At 33.6% G+C, this 13717-nt stretch overlaps 3 protein-coding genes across 3 annotated transcripts; all 3 read left to right on the top strand.

The window, feature by feature from the left end:
* The first annotated feature begins 238 nt into the window (after nt 1-238).
* LOC107024571 (G-type lectin S-receptor-like serine/threonine-protein kinase At4g27290) lies at nt 239-4345 on the top strand. The gene is made up of 8 exons (XM_015225559.2): nt 239-1436; nt 1598-1914; nt 2625-2744; nt 2829-2971; nt 3040-3250; nt 3340-3577; nt 3664-3814; nt 3904-4345. The coding sequence occupies exons 1-8, from the start codon at nt 466-468 to the stop codon at nt 4207-4209; spliced, it is 2457 nt and encodes an 818-aa protein (XP_015081045.1). The 5' UTR covers nt 239-465; the 3' UTR covers nt 4210-4345.
* Nucleotides 4346-5147: 802 nt separating this feature from the next.
* On the top strand, nt 5148-9211 carry LOC107025303 (G-type lectin S-receptor-like serine/threonine-protein kinase At4g27290). Its single transcript, XM_015226090.2, has 8 exons — nt 5148-6472; nt 6592-6908; nt 7464-7580; nt 7684-7808; nt 7877-8087; nt 8177-8414; nt 8500-8650; nt 8753-9211. Exons 1-8 carry the CDS (start codon nt 5520-5522, stop codon nt 9056-9058), a joined length of 2418 nt encoding a protein of 805 aa, XP_015081576.1. The 5' UTR covers nt 5148-5519; the 3' UTR covers nt 9059-9211.
* A 3449-nt stretch (nt 9212-12660) lies between these two features.
* Nucleotides 12661-13002, top strand: LOC107025302 (calcium-binding protein PBP1). Its single transcript, XM_015226089.1, has one exon. It carries the CDS (start codon nt 12661-12663, stop codon nt 13000-13002), a length of 342 nt encoding a protein of 113 aa, XP_015081575.1.
* Nucleotides 13003-13717: the final 715 nt, after the last annotated feature.

The raw sequence follows: 13717 nt of genomic DNA, 5'->3' as shown, positions 1-13717 counted from the left end.
TGAAAGTATTACCTGAATAAGCCGAGCGGAGCCGAGCCAAATCCGAATTAATATTTGATTATTGTACCATTTTTGATTGTCAACTATCTCATCAAACATAACAAGAATCTTCAAAATGGTCCAAATTGATATCAAGCTTTTATTATATTCGTGGAGTGTACTGCAAAATTGCGGTGGGTAATTATTAGTTAAAAATACAGTTTTCGATTATTGATTGGTTCAACATGTCAACAGCGAGTGAGATTTACTCTGTCAAATTAAATTGTTTATTTGATCACTAGCTAAGTTTTGAATATGCAACTTATAATACTATGTGAAGTTTAAGGGGCTATCGCGATATTTAACGTGTTATTTATAAGTCGAATATATCGCGATATTTAGCCTATTATTTATAAGTCCAATATTGTAGACATGACTTTCTGATTCCAAACTGGTGGGCAGAAAGAAATAAAATTTTAACAATCAATGGTATTGATTTTGTTTTTTGTGTCAGCTATGTTGAGGCTCTTCATCTGCTGTCAATTTCTCTTCATGTTACTAACTTCTGCAGCATTAGACACAATCAATACAAATAAATCTATTAGAGATGGTAATACAATTGTTTCAGCTGGAGGGGTTTATGAGCTTGGATTTTTCAGCCCTGGAAATTCGAAGAATCGTTACGTTGGCATATGGTACAAGAAGATATCACCTATAACTGTTGTCTGGGTTGCAAACAGAGACATTCCACTTAATGACACATCAGGAGTGTTAACACTTAATCCCAATGGAATTCTTGTACTTGTTGATAAATCCAATGTCTCAATTTGGTCATCAAACTCATCAAGATTGTTAAAGAATCCAAAAGCAAGGCTCCTGGATTCTGCGAACCTTGTTGTTAGTGATGGAAATGACAGAGATCAGGGAATTGATTTCGCGTGGCAGAGTTTTGATTATCCAGGAAATACTTTATTACCTGGAATGAAGGTAGGAATAGATTTGGTTACGGGCATGGATAGGTATGTAACGTCATGGAAGAGCACAGATGATCCTACTCCTGGTGATTATGTAGATCGTGTTGATTCACATGGATACCCACAATTGTTCTTGTTGAGAAATTCATCTGTAGTGTTTAGCTCAGGGCCATGGACTGGTGCTGCATTTTCTAGTAGTCCTAGTAATAAACCATCTTTGTATTATACGTTCGAGTTTGTTATCAATCAGAAGGAAATTTACTTCAAATATGAGCTTAAGAGTGACTCTTTGCCCACCAGGGTGGTGCTCAACCCGGATGGAGTGATACAACACCTAATATGGATTGAGCATACTCAGAGCTGGTTTCTCTACTTGACAGCACAACTTGATAATTGTGATCGTTTTGATTTATGCGGACCTTATTCAAGTTGCAACATCAATAACTCCCCTCCATGTGACTGTTTGAAAGGTTTTGAGCCTAGGTTTGTATTTGTTAAACTATGTGATCATCTCCCATTAAGCTATCAGAGAGAGTGCACTTTTGAATTTTGATTACTAAGTTATGTTTTCACACACCCCTCATGTGTGTGCTTGATTCTTTTTCTTGGACCAAACACGTGTAATTATTTTCTTGCCTTCACAGGTATCCTCAAGAATCTGCAGCAGACTGGTCTAGTGGTTGCGTAAGGAGAACTTCTTTAAATTGTACCCATGATGGTTTTCTTAAATTTACGGGTATCAAGATGCCTGATTCTAGAAACTCCTGGTATAATGAGAGAATGAACCTTGAAGATTGCGAGAAAATGTGCTTAGCTGATTGCAATTGTACAGCCTACTCAGATCTTGATATTAGAAATGGCGGAAGTGGATGCTTACTATGGTTTGGAGAACTCATAGATATACGAGAATTCAGCCAAAATGAGCAAAATCTATATGTGAGAGTAGCTGCTTCAGAATTAGGTAATGAACCTACTCTGCATGAATGCACAACTCTTAGAATTCTGCTATCTTATTTACTCACCTGATGGACATTAAAGTTGATTAGGTGCTTTAGTAGTTGGTACTATGGCGATTTCATTGTAAAGAATTTATCAGCCATTAGATGGTTGCACATGTACTTATTAGGAGCTGATAATCTAGTACAAAATGTATTCTACTTAGTGTGATTATCACCCTTATCCTCATTTTCTGTGGTACTGGAACGGAAGTGGCTTGCTGCAATGAGCATTTGAAAAATTTGAAATCTTACTCACGACTATATGGATACTAGGACATAACCGGTCAGTAGGATTGCTAAGGGACGAGCACTTCATTCCCTTTAAAAGCTTAAAATTATGCTAGACCTCATGACAGATCAAGACTGTTGACAGCGGGTGGTAGTCATATGCATTCTGTCCTCTAGTAATGCCGCTTGTAATCAGTTCCACTGTACTTTAATATGTGTCATCTTTCAAAGAAGATACCGATTTAACAATGCAGCTTGTAATCAAATAAATATGGAAGTATTTTTCAGTGATCTTGTAGATTGAAAGCCCTGGTCAACAAGTTACTAAGTCTGCAGGGCTTCGCAACAGAATAAGAAGTAATACAATCAATGCAATTAACTACTGATATGGCTAACTCATATGTAAATTGAAGACTGATTGTGAACTAATACTGAACATCTTCAGACCGGACACGGAGGAGAAAGAGGTCAGTCCTGATTGGTGTCATTTCAGCAGTGGTAGCAACACTTATCCTCAGTTCTTTAGCTTGGTTTTACGTCCAAAGAAGGAAAAGAAGAAGAATAGGTAAATATACCTAAGGTACTCTAGTCTATCTGGCTGACATTGTTCGCCTTTACCAAATTCTCATTGATATCATGTTTGTGGCAGGCGAATGTATATTGACAGGTTCAAAAGTTGAAAATGAGGACATGGAGCTTCCATTGTTTGATTTAGTTACTGTTACAAGTTCCACTGGAAACTTCTCTTCTGCTAATGTGATTGGGGAAGGCGGATTTGGACCGGTTTACAAGGTAAATTAACTTTGATCTTCAACTTCTAGCTGGAAGTGGCATCTTTAACCCTTGATAGAAAATTGCAGGGTATCCTACCAAGTGGACAAGAGATAGCAGTAAAGAGGCTATCGAAGTATTCTGGACAAGGCATTCAAGAGTTAAAAAATGAAATCGTTCTCATTTCCAAGTTGCAACATAGGAATCTTGTCAAGCTATTGGGTTGCTGCCTTGAAGGAGAAGAAAGGATGCTAATCTATGAGTTCATGCCCAACGCTAGCTTGGACTATTTCATTTTCGGTCTGATTCTCATGATTCAATAACTAAATACTACTTGACGAGCCCTCAATACCTTGGCATTACTTAATGATTAGTTCTACATTGTGCAGATCCAAGCAGAAAAGCTTCACTTGGATGGAAGAATCGTTTTGAAATTGCTATGGGAATATCTCGTGGTCTTCTTTACCTTCACCAGGATTCAAGATTACGAATTATTCACAGAGATCTCAAGACCAGCAACATTTTATTAGATACTGACATGAATGCCAAAATTTCTGACTTCGGCCTTGCCAAAATTTTTGGTGGTGACCAAGAGGAAGGAAAAACTAAGAGAGTAATAGGGACATAGTAAGTTTCTACACATCTTTAAATCATAGAACCTTTATTACATTTAATCAGGACATCATGAGCATAAATATATTGAGTTGATGCAGTGGATATATGTCCCCGGAGTATGCTGTTGATGGGAAATACTCAGTAAAATCAGATGTATTCAGCATCGGTGTAATCATTCTTGAAATCGTTAGTGGCAGAAAGAACAGGAAATTTCGTCATTTGGAACATCATCACAATCTCTTGGGACATGTAAGCACAAAACTTCATTCCCTTTATTCACTCTTAGCTTTCTATTGTGATGACAACTGTATGAATGTGTTGTTCTGTTTGTAATTTAGGCATGGTTACTTTGGATTGAAGGCAACGCGTTGGAACTGATAGACGAATGTATCAAAGAATCCTTTTCAGAATCTCAAGTGCTGAGATGCATCCAGGTTGGTTTGTTATGCGTCCAAAAACTCCCCGAGGATAGGCCTACTATGGCATCAGTAGTTTTCTGGTTAGGCAATGAAGGTCTGGTTCTTCCTCAACCAAAGCAACCTGGTTTTTTCATAGAGAGGAATTCAATGGAATCAACAGAATCATCAAATGATGAAGTATATGTTAGTAGTAGCGTGTCGATAACAGTTCTAGAGCCAAGATAGACATAAAATTCCAGTTGAAAGTTTTGAAATGTGCAAACTTTTTTCTTATTGTTCTATATTAGTTCTAGTGTATATATGATAAAGAGTAATGTTCTTGTCAAGAGTTCCAAGTAAAAAAATCATATTTGCAGCATGACAAAAACTTGCCTTTTTTATTATTTATCCTTAGTTATCTTATTATATGGTGACTTTACAATATGAAAAGGAAAAATGAGGTGACAATATGCAATAATTTTAGAGAGTTACAGGTTTTTGGTCAAGCTTGTAGAAAGAAAAAAAAATATTTTTAAGTTGTAAAGTAGGCGAAAATGCTGTAGTTTTTTTCTCCTAAGTACTTTTGGAACCTTGGCCATGAAAAAGTGATGAGTCAAACACAAATTTGCTTTGATCCAAAAAAAAAAAGGTTCAAAAATGTATTTGTATTAAAAAAAAGCACTTTTTAAAATGTGTGAATATTGAAAATTTGACCAAACAGATTGTAATATAGCATGTTTAGGTAATAAAATGAGTAACAATATGCAACAATTTAATCATGATTAATTTTAATAGTTTTAAAATCACTTCAAATCATTAATTTAATCATGATTAGTCAACAGCGTGCAACTTTGGAACTCTATTTAGCCGCCTCTATGCCCTCTCAATAGAAAAGTTGAAACAATTACCCCTCAACTAATTAGTAAATTAAATTAATTAAACAAAGAAGCGGTGATAGACCTTTATTAATAAGGATTTGTTTGGTTGAAGATATTTGGGGTTATTTCCAATATAAAATTCATACCAAAATTATGAATTTATCAATATATCTCATATAAAAAAGATGTGATCATTTTACCCAGTAATAATCACAAAATTATAATCTTGACATAACCTTATTTTGAATCAAACGACTTGTGTTCTTAATTTTGTTTTGAATCAAACGACTTGTGTTATCAAAAATCAAATACTTTCACATCCAAAAGATGTAACCTAGTAGTCCACGAAGTTGGTCCGTAATTATTAGTCTCAAATTAAAACATGAAAAAATCAAAGAACATATTCCTGCTTTGATGTGAATAACAGGGTATTGTGTTGGTGAGAGATAGTGTAATTAGTCCAGGTGTGCCTGACTATTATTTTAATAGAAAAGTTTTTCTTTTCATATTCTGTTTAAGAGGAATATTTAACATGACTTGTGTTAATTCTAAAGTGGTGGGCAGAAAAACTCAACTTTGTCAATCAAATAAATCTTTTGTTATTACTAATTTTTATATCAACTATGTTGAGGCTCAAAGGCCTTAACATTGTCAATCAAAAAAAAAAAATCAGAATCCATGAAAGGCCTATTTTCTTTATGCATTTGCTGCCAATTTCTCTTCATTTTACTAACTTCTGCAGCATTAGATACAATCACTATAGATAAATCCATTAGAGATGGTGACACAATTGTTTCAGCTGGAGGGGTTTATGAGCTTGGATTTTTCAGCCCTGGAAATTCGAAGAAGAATCGTTACGTTGGCATATGGTACAAGAAAATATCAAATGGAACTGTTGTTTGGGTTGCAAACAGAAAGATTCCACTTAATGACACTTCAGGAGTGTTAACACTTAATCCCAATGGAATTCTTGTACTTGTTGATAAATCCAATGTCTCAATTTGGTCATCAAACTCATCGAGATTGTTAAAGAATCCAAAAGCACGGTTACTGGATTCAGGGAACCTTGTTGTCAGTGATGGAAATGATAGAGGCCTGGAAAATAATTTCGCGTGGCAGAGTTTTGACTATCCAGGAAATACTTTGTTACCTGGTATGAGGCTAGGAAAAGATTTTGTCACGGGAATGAATTGGCATTTAACGTCATGGAAGAGCACAGATGATCCTACTCCTGGTGATTATGTAGATCGTGTTGATTCACATGGATATCCACAATTGTTTGTGTGGAAAAATTCATCTATAGTATTTAGCTCAGGGCCATGGAATGGTATTGCATTTAGTGGTAGTCCTAATAATAAACCAAATACATATTACAGTTTCGAGTTTGTTATTAATCAGCAGGAAATTTACTACACATATACAATTAAGAATGACTCTGTACCCACCAGGGTGGTGCTCAATCCGTCTGGTGTGCTAGAACACCTAACATGGATAGAGCGCAGTCAGAGCTGGTTTCTCTACTTGACAGCACAATTTGATAATTGTGATCGTTTTGGTTTATGTGGACCTTATTCAAGTTGCAACATCAATAACTCCCCTCCATGTGACTGTTTGAAAGGTTTTGAGCCTAGGTTTGTATTTGTTAAACTATCAGAGAGAGCACACTTGTGAATTTTGATTACTTATGTTTTCACACGCCCCTCATGTGTGTGCTTGATTCTTTTTTTGTTACTTAATTATGCCTTCACAGGTATCCTCAAGATTCTGCAACAGAGTGGTCTAGTGGTTGCGTAAGGAGAACTTCTTTGGATTGTACCCATGATGGTTTTCTTAAATTTTCAGGTATCAAAATGCCTGATTCTAGAAACTCCTGGTATAATGACAGCATGAACCTTGAAGATTGCGAGAAAATGTGCTTGGCTGATTGCAATTGTACAGCCTACTCAGATCTTGATGTTAGAAATGGAGGAAGTGGATGCTTACTATGGTTTGGTGAACTCATAGATATACGCGAGTTCAGCCAAAATGAACAAAACCTGTTTGTGAGAGTTGCAGCTTCAGAATTAGGTAATGATCCCACTCTGCACCATTTTCTCCTTTTGTTGTACAATATAAATAAACAACTATTTAGAATTGAAGGAATTCTACTATCTTATTTACTTGATAGACATTGAAATTGTTTATCAGCCATTAAATGGCTGCACATCTACAATTGTTTCCCCATAAGGAGGGAGCTGATAGTCTAGTACAAACGTATCCATCTAGTAGCTGTACGCATTTGCTTCTCAGATCATCCACTAGTCCCCGTTGTTGCAGACTTTCTTTTGTATAGAGTTTGACTCTAGCAGCTATATTCAGAATGAATAACCATATAGGAGAGCAAAGACTGTTACGTAACTGTTTCCTCCAAGGGATTTTAGGAATACTGGCTCTTAGCTTCTGATGTGCTAGACCTCATGGAAGATCAAAAATGTTTAACAGCGGGGGATGGTCGTGCACACTCCTTTAATAGTTAGTACTGATTAGCAAGTCTGCAGAGCTTCCAAGCAAAATAAGAAGTAATACTATCAATGCAATTCATTACTGATATGGCCAACTCATATGTAAATTGAACATATTCAGACAGGAAGGGGAGGAGAAAGAGGGCAGCCCTGATTGGCGTCATTTCAGCAGTGGTAGCAACATTTATCCTCAGCTTTTTAGCTTGGTTTTACTTCCGAAGAAGGAAAAGAAGAAGAGGTATGTATATACTTGAGATACTCTTGTCTATCTGGCTGACATTGTTCGCCTTTACCAAATTCTCATTGATATCATGTTTGTGGCGGGCGAATGTTATTGACAGGCTTAGAAGTTGAAAATGAGGAAATGGAGCTTCCATTGTTTGATTTAGTTACTGTTACAAGTTCCACTGGAAATTTCTCTTCTGCTAATGTGATTGGGGAAGGCGGATTTGGACCGGTTTACAAGGTAAATCAACTTTGATACTCGACGTCTAGCTAGAAGTGGCATCTTTGACTCTTGATAGAAAATTGCAGGGTATCCTACCAAATGGACAAGATATTGCAGTAAAGAGACTATCGAAGCATTCTGGACAAGGCTTTCAAGAGTTAAAAAATGAAATCGTTCTCATTTCCAAGCTGCAACATAGAAACCTTGTCAAGCTATTGGGTTGCTGCCTTGAAGGAGAAGAAAGGATGCTAATATATGAGTTCATGCCCAACGCTAGCTTGGACTATTTCATTTTTGGTCTGATTTTCATGATTCATTAACTAAATACTACTTAATAAGTCCTCAGTATCTCTGCATCACTCAACGATTAGTTATACATTGTGCAGATTCAAGTAGAAAAGCATCACTTGCATGGAAGAACCGTTTTGAAATTGCTATGGGAATATCTCGAGGTCTTCTTTACCTTCACCAGGATTCAAGATTACGAATTATTCACAGAGATCTCAAGACCAGCAACATTTTATTAGATACTGACATGAATGCCAAAATTTCTGACTTTGGCCTTGCCAAAATTTTTGGTGGAGATGAAGTGGAAGGAAAAACTAAAAGAGTAATAGGAACATAGTAAGTTTCTACATCGTTAAATCATAGAATCTTTATTACTATTCAATCAGTACATCATGAGCATAAATATATTGAGTTGATGCAGTGGATATATGTCCCCGGAATATGCCGTTGATGGGAAATATTCAGTAAAATCAGATGTATTCAGCATCGGTGTAATCATTCTTGAAATAGTCAGTGGCAGAAAGAACAGGAAATTTCGTCATTTGGAACATCATCACAATCTTTTAGGACATGTAAGCACATATATATGGCACAAAACTTCATTCCCTTAATTCACTCTTAGCATCCTATTGTGAATACATTTGTATAAATGTGTTGTTCTGTTTGTAATTTAGGCATGGTTACTTTGGAGTGAAGGCAACGCGTTGGAACTCATAGACGAATGTATCAAAGAATCCTTTTCAGAATCTCAAGTGCTGAGATGCATCCAGGTTGGTTTGTTATGCGTCCAAAAACTCCCCGAGGATAGGCCTACAATGGCATCAGTAGTTTTCTGGTTAGGCAATGAAGGTCTGGTTCTTCCTCAACCAAAGCAACCTGGTTTTTTCATAGAGAGGAATTCGATGGAATCAACTAAATCATCAACTGATGAAGGATATCTAAGTAACAAAGTATCGATAACAATCCTGGAGCCAAGATAGATATAAATTCCAACAATTGGAACTTTTGAAATGTATCCACTTTGTCCTGTTTTGTCAAACATTGATAGTGTATATGTGACTATATATGAGGTGAATTGACATGTATTCTTTCTGTACAATAAGAGATGTAATGAATTTGCCTATTCTGAGTTACTAGCAAGAAGAACTATAGTTATAACTCTCCAGCTCATAAATCGTGTTCATCGATACGTTAGGTTCTAAGCAGAATGAGCATCATGATAACTTAGCCCTCAGCAGAAGCGGAATATCACGCTGTATATTCTAATAAAATCTTCTTAGTGAAAAATCCTGACTCTGCTACTTTCCATTGACATAACTTCTAAAATAAGTCAAACTGACACTTGATAAAACCTGAGTAAAATGCACATTACAAATGTATCCTAACATAGATTTCACAATAATGTTTAAAAAAAATTGCATATGTACAACAAATGAATAAGAAATTTAGGTCATTTATGCATATATACACTCAAGTTTATGGAGGATGAATGATTGTATATATGAAGAAGATATTAAAATTATTAAAAGGAAGTTGCATTGAAATTTCCTGTTCTCCTTGTGGGAAGCAACAAATATGATGGTTCATGTTTTTGTCCCTTTAATGTTATAACATTTTAACTTTATTTAATGATACCTATAATTTTGTGTTGTTTTGTGGTTTAAGGAAACACCCAGGAATATTCATGTACTTTCTGTATATACAGTGTCCCAAAAATACTTAGATCATAATTAATGTCTTTTTGCAATCTTACAAATTAGTGGCATTACTAAATCCCCTCAAAAAATTATAAAGTATTGTGCTAGCAATTATTGTTATATAGTTTGTCATATAGTTGTAATACCATTGTTTGAAATAAGAGGTTGATTAAATATTTTGGGTACTATATACCACTGAAATATAGTTAAACTGTTACTGGATCTTTATCTGCTCTGATATCATATTGAAGCGTGTGATCATTTCATCTAAAACTTTATAAGTTGTTAGAGAACTCACACTTGTGGGCCTTGATTAAACAATCACATAAAAGTTATTTTTCATATGAATGACGATCAGAATCTTTACCTACAGCGATATCATGCATGTTGACGAGTGACCATTTCATCTTAGTTTATTTTCTAACAGTAAATAGGATTATTACGTAGGGTAAAAGCAAGTAAAAGCCAGAAAAGTGTCACATGATGCACTAATAATCTTGTCAATCTAAAAAAATAATGATCAATATTAATTCGATCTATTATATGAGTGTTATAAGAATGGTCCCCCTTATATGTAATACACGAAGGCAGCTGAGTCATAGTTTTTTTATCGCTATATCTTTAGTAAATTAATTAACAACACAAGTATGAAAAAATTGGCTAAAAAGAAAGTAACTTCATATTTAAAAAATTAACATAATTATGATTCATGAACCTTTCATATTATTACATGTTTAACACTATAGATTTCGAAAACTTATTTTATTTCATCAAATTTTATAATAAATTAAATAATATGACATAAATTAAAACGAAGAACAGATGAAATGAGTTACGGCTAAACACAGAGAAAAATAGATTGTGACTCAACGTACCGAGGGAAATAATTTAGTACGTACGTTTCCTTCCATTTCCGTATTTATAATTTTAGCTCTATCGAAAAAGGATGTTATAAGAGATGAATTTTAAATTATATGATAAGTGTTATTTTAGAGTATATTATAGAAAACATAAATGGTCACTTTTTCAGGGTGGACCAATGGTGTCAAATTGTCAATAATATGGTTCGAATAGTTATTATTAAAAATTATATCATTAATTTTATTATGTTTTAACCCATTTTTTCTCGATATTGATATGAATATAATAATTTTTTAATCATATTAAATTTACGAATTCTAAATTAATGTATAATTAAGTTTGAATATATTATTTATATATATTAAAATGAATATTTTTAAATAAATATAGATCAAAATTACTGAATTTTGTAATGTAGGTATATAAAATTCTAAATCTACATGTGAGAGGGTTTGCAGCAACAACTTTTTGTTCTTAACTAATTATTTCCACGTTTCTTTTAAATTAAATGGAACTTTAAATTTAAATTGTTAATAACTTTTATATAATTAATTTTTCTAGTTTTCAATTGATATATAATCATTCTTATTTTAAGTTATTTTTCATGAGATATATAGTATTCTAAATATGTCAAATTTCTTCTAATAATTCCTTCATTTTTCATGAAATTTTTTTTACTTTTTATACAAACACAAACAGTATTCAATATTTGTTAAAAAATAATAAGTTAAAGCCTATTATTATTAAAAAATGAGACCCTTTAAATTTGGGGGCCTAAGACATATGTCTTTTTCTTAACACTGTCGAGTCACCCTGTTAATTTTAAATCTTTTTTTTTTCTATACGGTCTGTGAAACATTAATTTCATCGATCTTGTTACTGATTTTGTTTTTCTCCATTTAACATTGGAGGAGAATTTATTTGTTTTTTGTTCCAACATAATTAACAGAATATACATTACAAAAAGAGTTACTCCCTCCAAACCAAAAAAAAAAAAGTGTCAAAAATCAAGAAAAAAATAAAACTATACTAATCCTAATTTCTTATTGCTTCAATAAATGAATCAAACAAGCCATGTAGTTTAGGGAAATATAAAGGATAATTTGTTCAAAAATCAATGATTAATGTTATTAAATGATTTTTTTAAGCATGTATTAAAATCTTAAAAGACTTATTTAAATTACATGGATTAATCCCTTATCCCTCACCCCCTCCCAATATTTTTTAAAATGTACTATTTGTTACTGTTTTATATATGATTTATTAGTTGCACTTAATGAAGGTGTAAGTACGTTGTCCATCAATAATTTATGTTGTTTTTTTAAGTGAAAAGAACAAATTACACTACTAACAAAGGTACGCAATTAATTATTGATTCAAATTTAGCAATAATATTCATTGTGTATGGAAATGGGCAGAATTTGCCCTAGCTAGTAGAAGCAATTATAGAAATGTTATCCCAATACACATGCATGTACAGTAAAAACACACGTACACATCGTTATCATTTAAGTTAGTCCGTTGGACAAAGCATCTCGTATAAGCAGAGTTCAGGGAAGGATTGCACCTCAAGCCCTAAGGAATCGGATGTGGGGTAGACAATCAACCTAATGCAAACATTAGTGACTGTATTTTCACAGCTGAAACATGTGACCTAGATATATAGCTCACATGGACGGAGATAACTTTATCATTACTCTGAGGTTCGTACAACCCGTCGTTATCATTCAAATCTAAAAAAAAATCTAGAAAGAGTAGTGTGTGAGAGGTTTTCATGTAAATCTCACTAAAAACCAATTCCTCTTTTACAAAGTGTACTGTTCTTTCAAATGATTCCTCATGCAACTTCCAGGAAGGATAGAATCTTACAAGCCAACAACTTAACAACATCCACACATTTATTTCCTTCACTATATATACACACACATACATATATATATATATATATATATATACACACACACACAAACAACACATACACACAACACATACACACACACAAATCTCTTTAGTGATCGCGAAAAATGGATGATCCTTATGGATTTGAAGATCATTTCCCTTCAATGATGGAGAGATTAGGCGCGGAAGGATTCATGAGGGAGCTTTGCAATGGATTTTGTTTACTTATGGATGTGAGTATAGGGCTAATAACATATGAAAGTTTGAAGAGAAACACTATGAATCTTGGTCTAAATGATTTAAGAGATGATGAGTTGATTTACATGTTGGCTGAAGGAGATTTGGATGGTGATGGAGCACTTAATCAAATGGAATTTTGTATTCTCATGTTTAGATTGAGTCCTGGTTTAATGGATGGATCTAAGCAATACATGGATGATGTGGGGCTTATTCATTTCCAACCCTAACTAGGTTTTTTATTAATTCCTTAATTTGTGTGTTTTATTGATGTAACTTGTATTAATATCATGAGAGATATGATGATGATGAAGAAGATCTTATGCCAAATAAATAATTCTCCATGTATATCTATTTGTGTGTGTTGATTTGAAGGAGTGATGATTATTAATTATCAAACTACAATATCAGGCATTTCCAACTCCATAATGTTTCATCTTTTGTACGTTTGTTCAGTGAAATAATGAAGGATATGCCTTATTAATGGGGAATAGATGAAAGGGTTTGTTATATGTTGTCTAGGTCGATTAGAAGGTGTAAAAACATCTCGATTCTTTTTAAATTATTTTATTTTGGGATGGATGATTAATTTGGGGCTTATGATTCCCAACCCTAATTTAATTAATTTCTATGTTTGTATGTAACTAGTACTAATTAATATCATGAGGAGATGATATCTTATTCCTAATTCTCCATGTATATCGATTATTTGAAGGAGTGATGATAATTAACTATCATATTACATGTATTTCGATTTCATAATGTTTCTCATCATATTTCGTTGTTCAGTGAAATAGTGAAGGATATTTCAATACTAATAAAAAAAGAAATGAAATGATTTGTTATATGTTGTTTAGATCGATCAGAAGGTACGAAAACATTTCATTTCTTCTTCATTTTATTTGCTTTGGATGGATGTTAGTAATACATGCATGGATGATTTGA

This window comes from Solanum pennellii, chromosome 7 (assembly GCF_001406875.1).
Source record: "Solanum pennellii chromosome 7, SPENNV200".
NCBI classification, from domain to species: domain Eukaryota; kingdom Viridiplantae; phylum Streptophyta; class Magnoliopsida; order Solanales; family Solanaceae; genus Solanum; species Solanum pennellii.
This window is presented reverse-complemented; position numbering and strand designations above follow the sequence as displayed.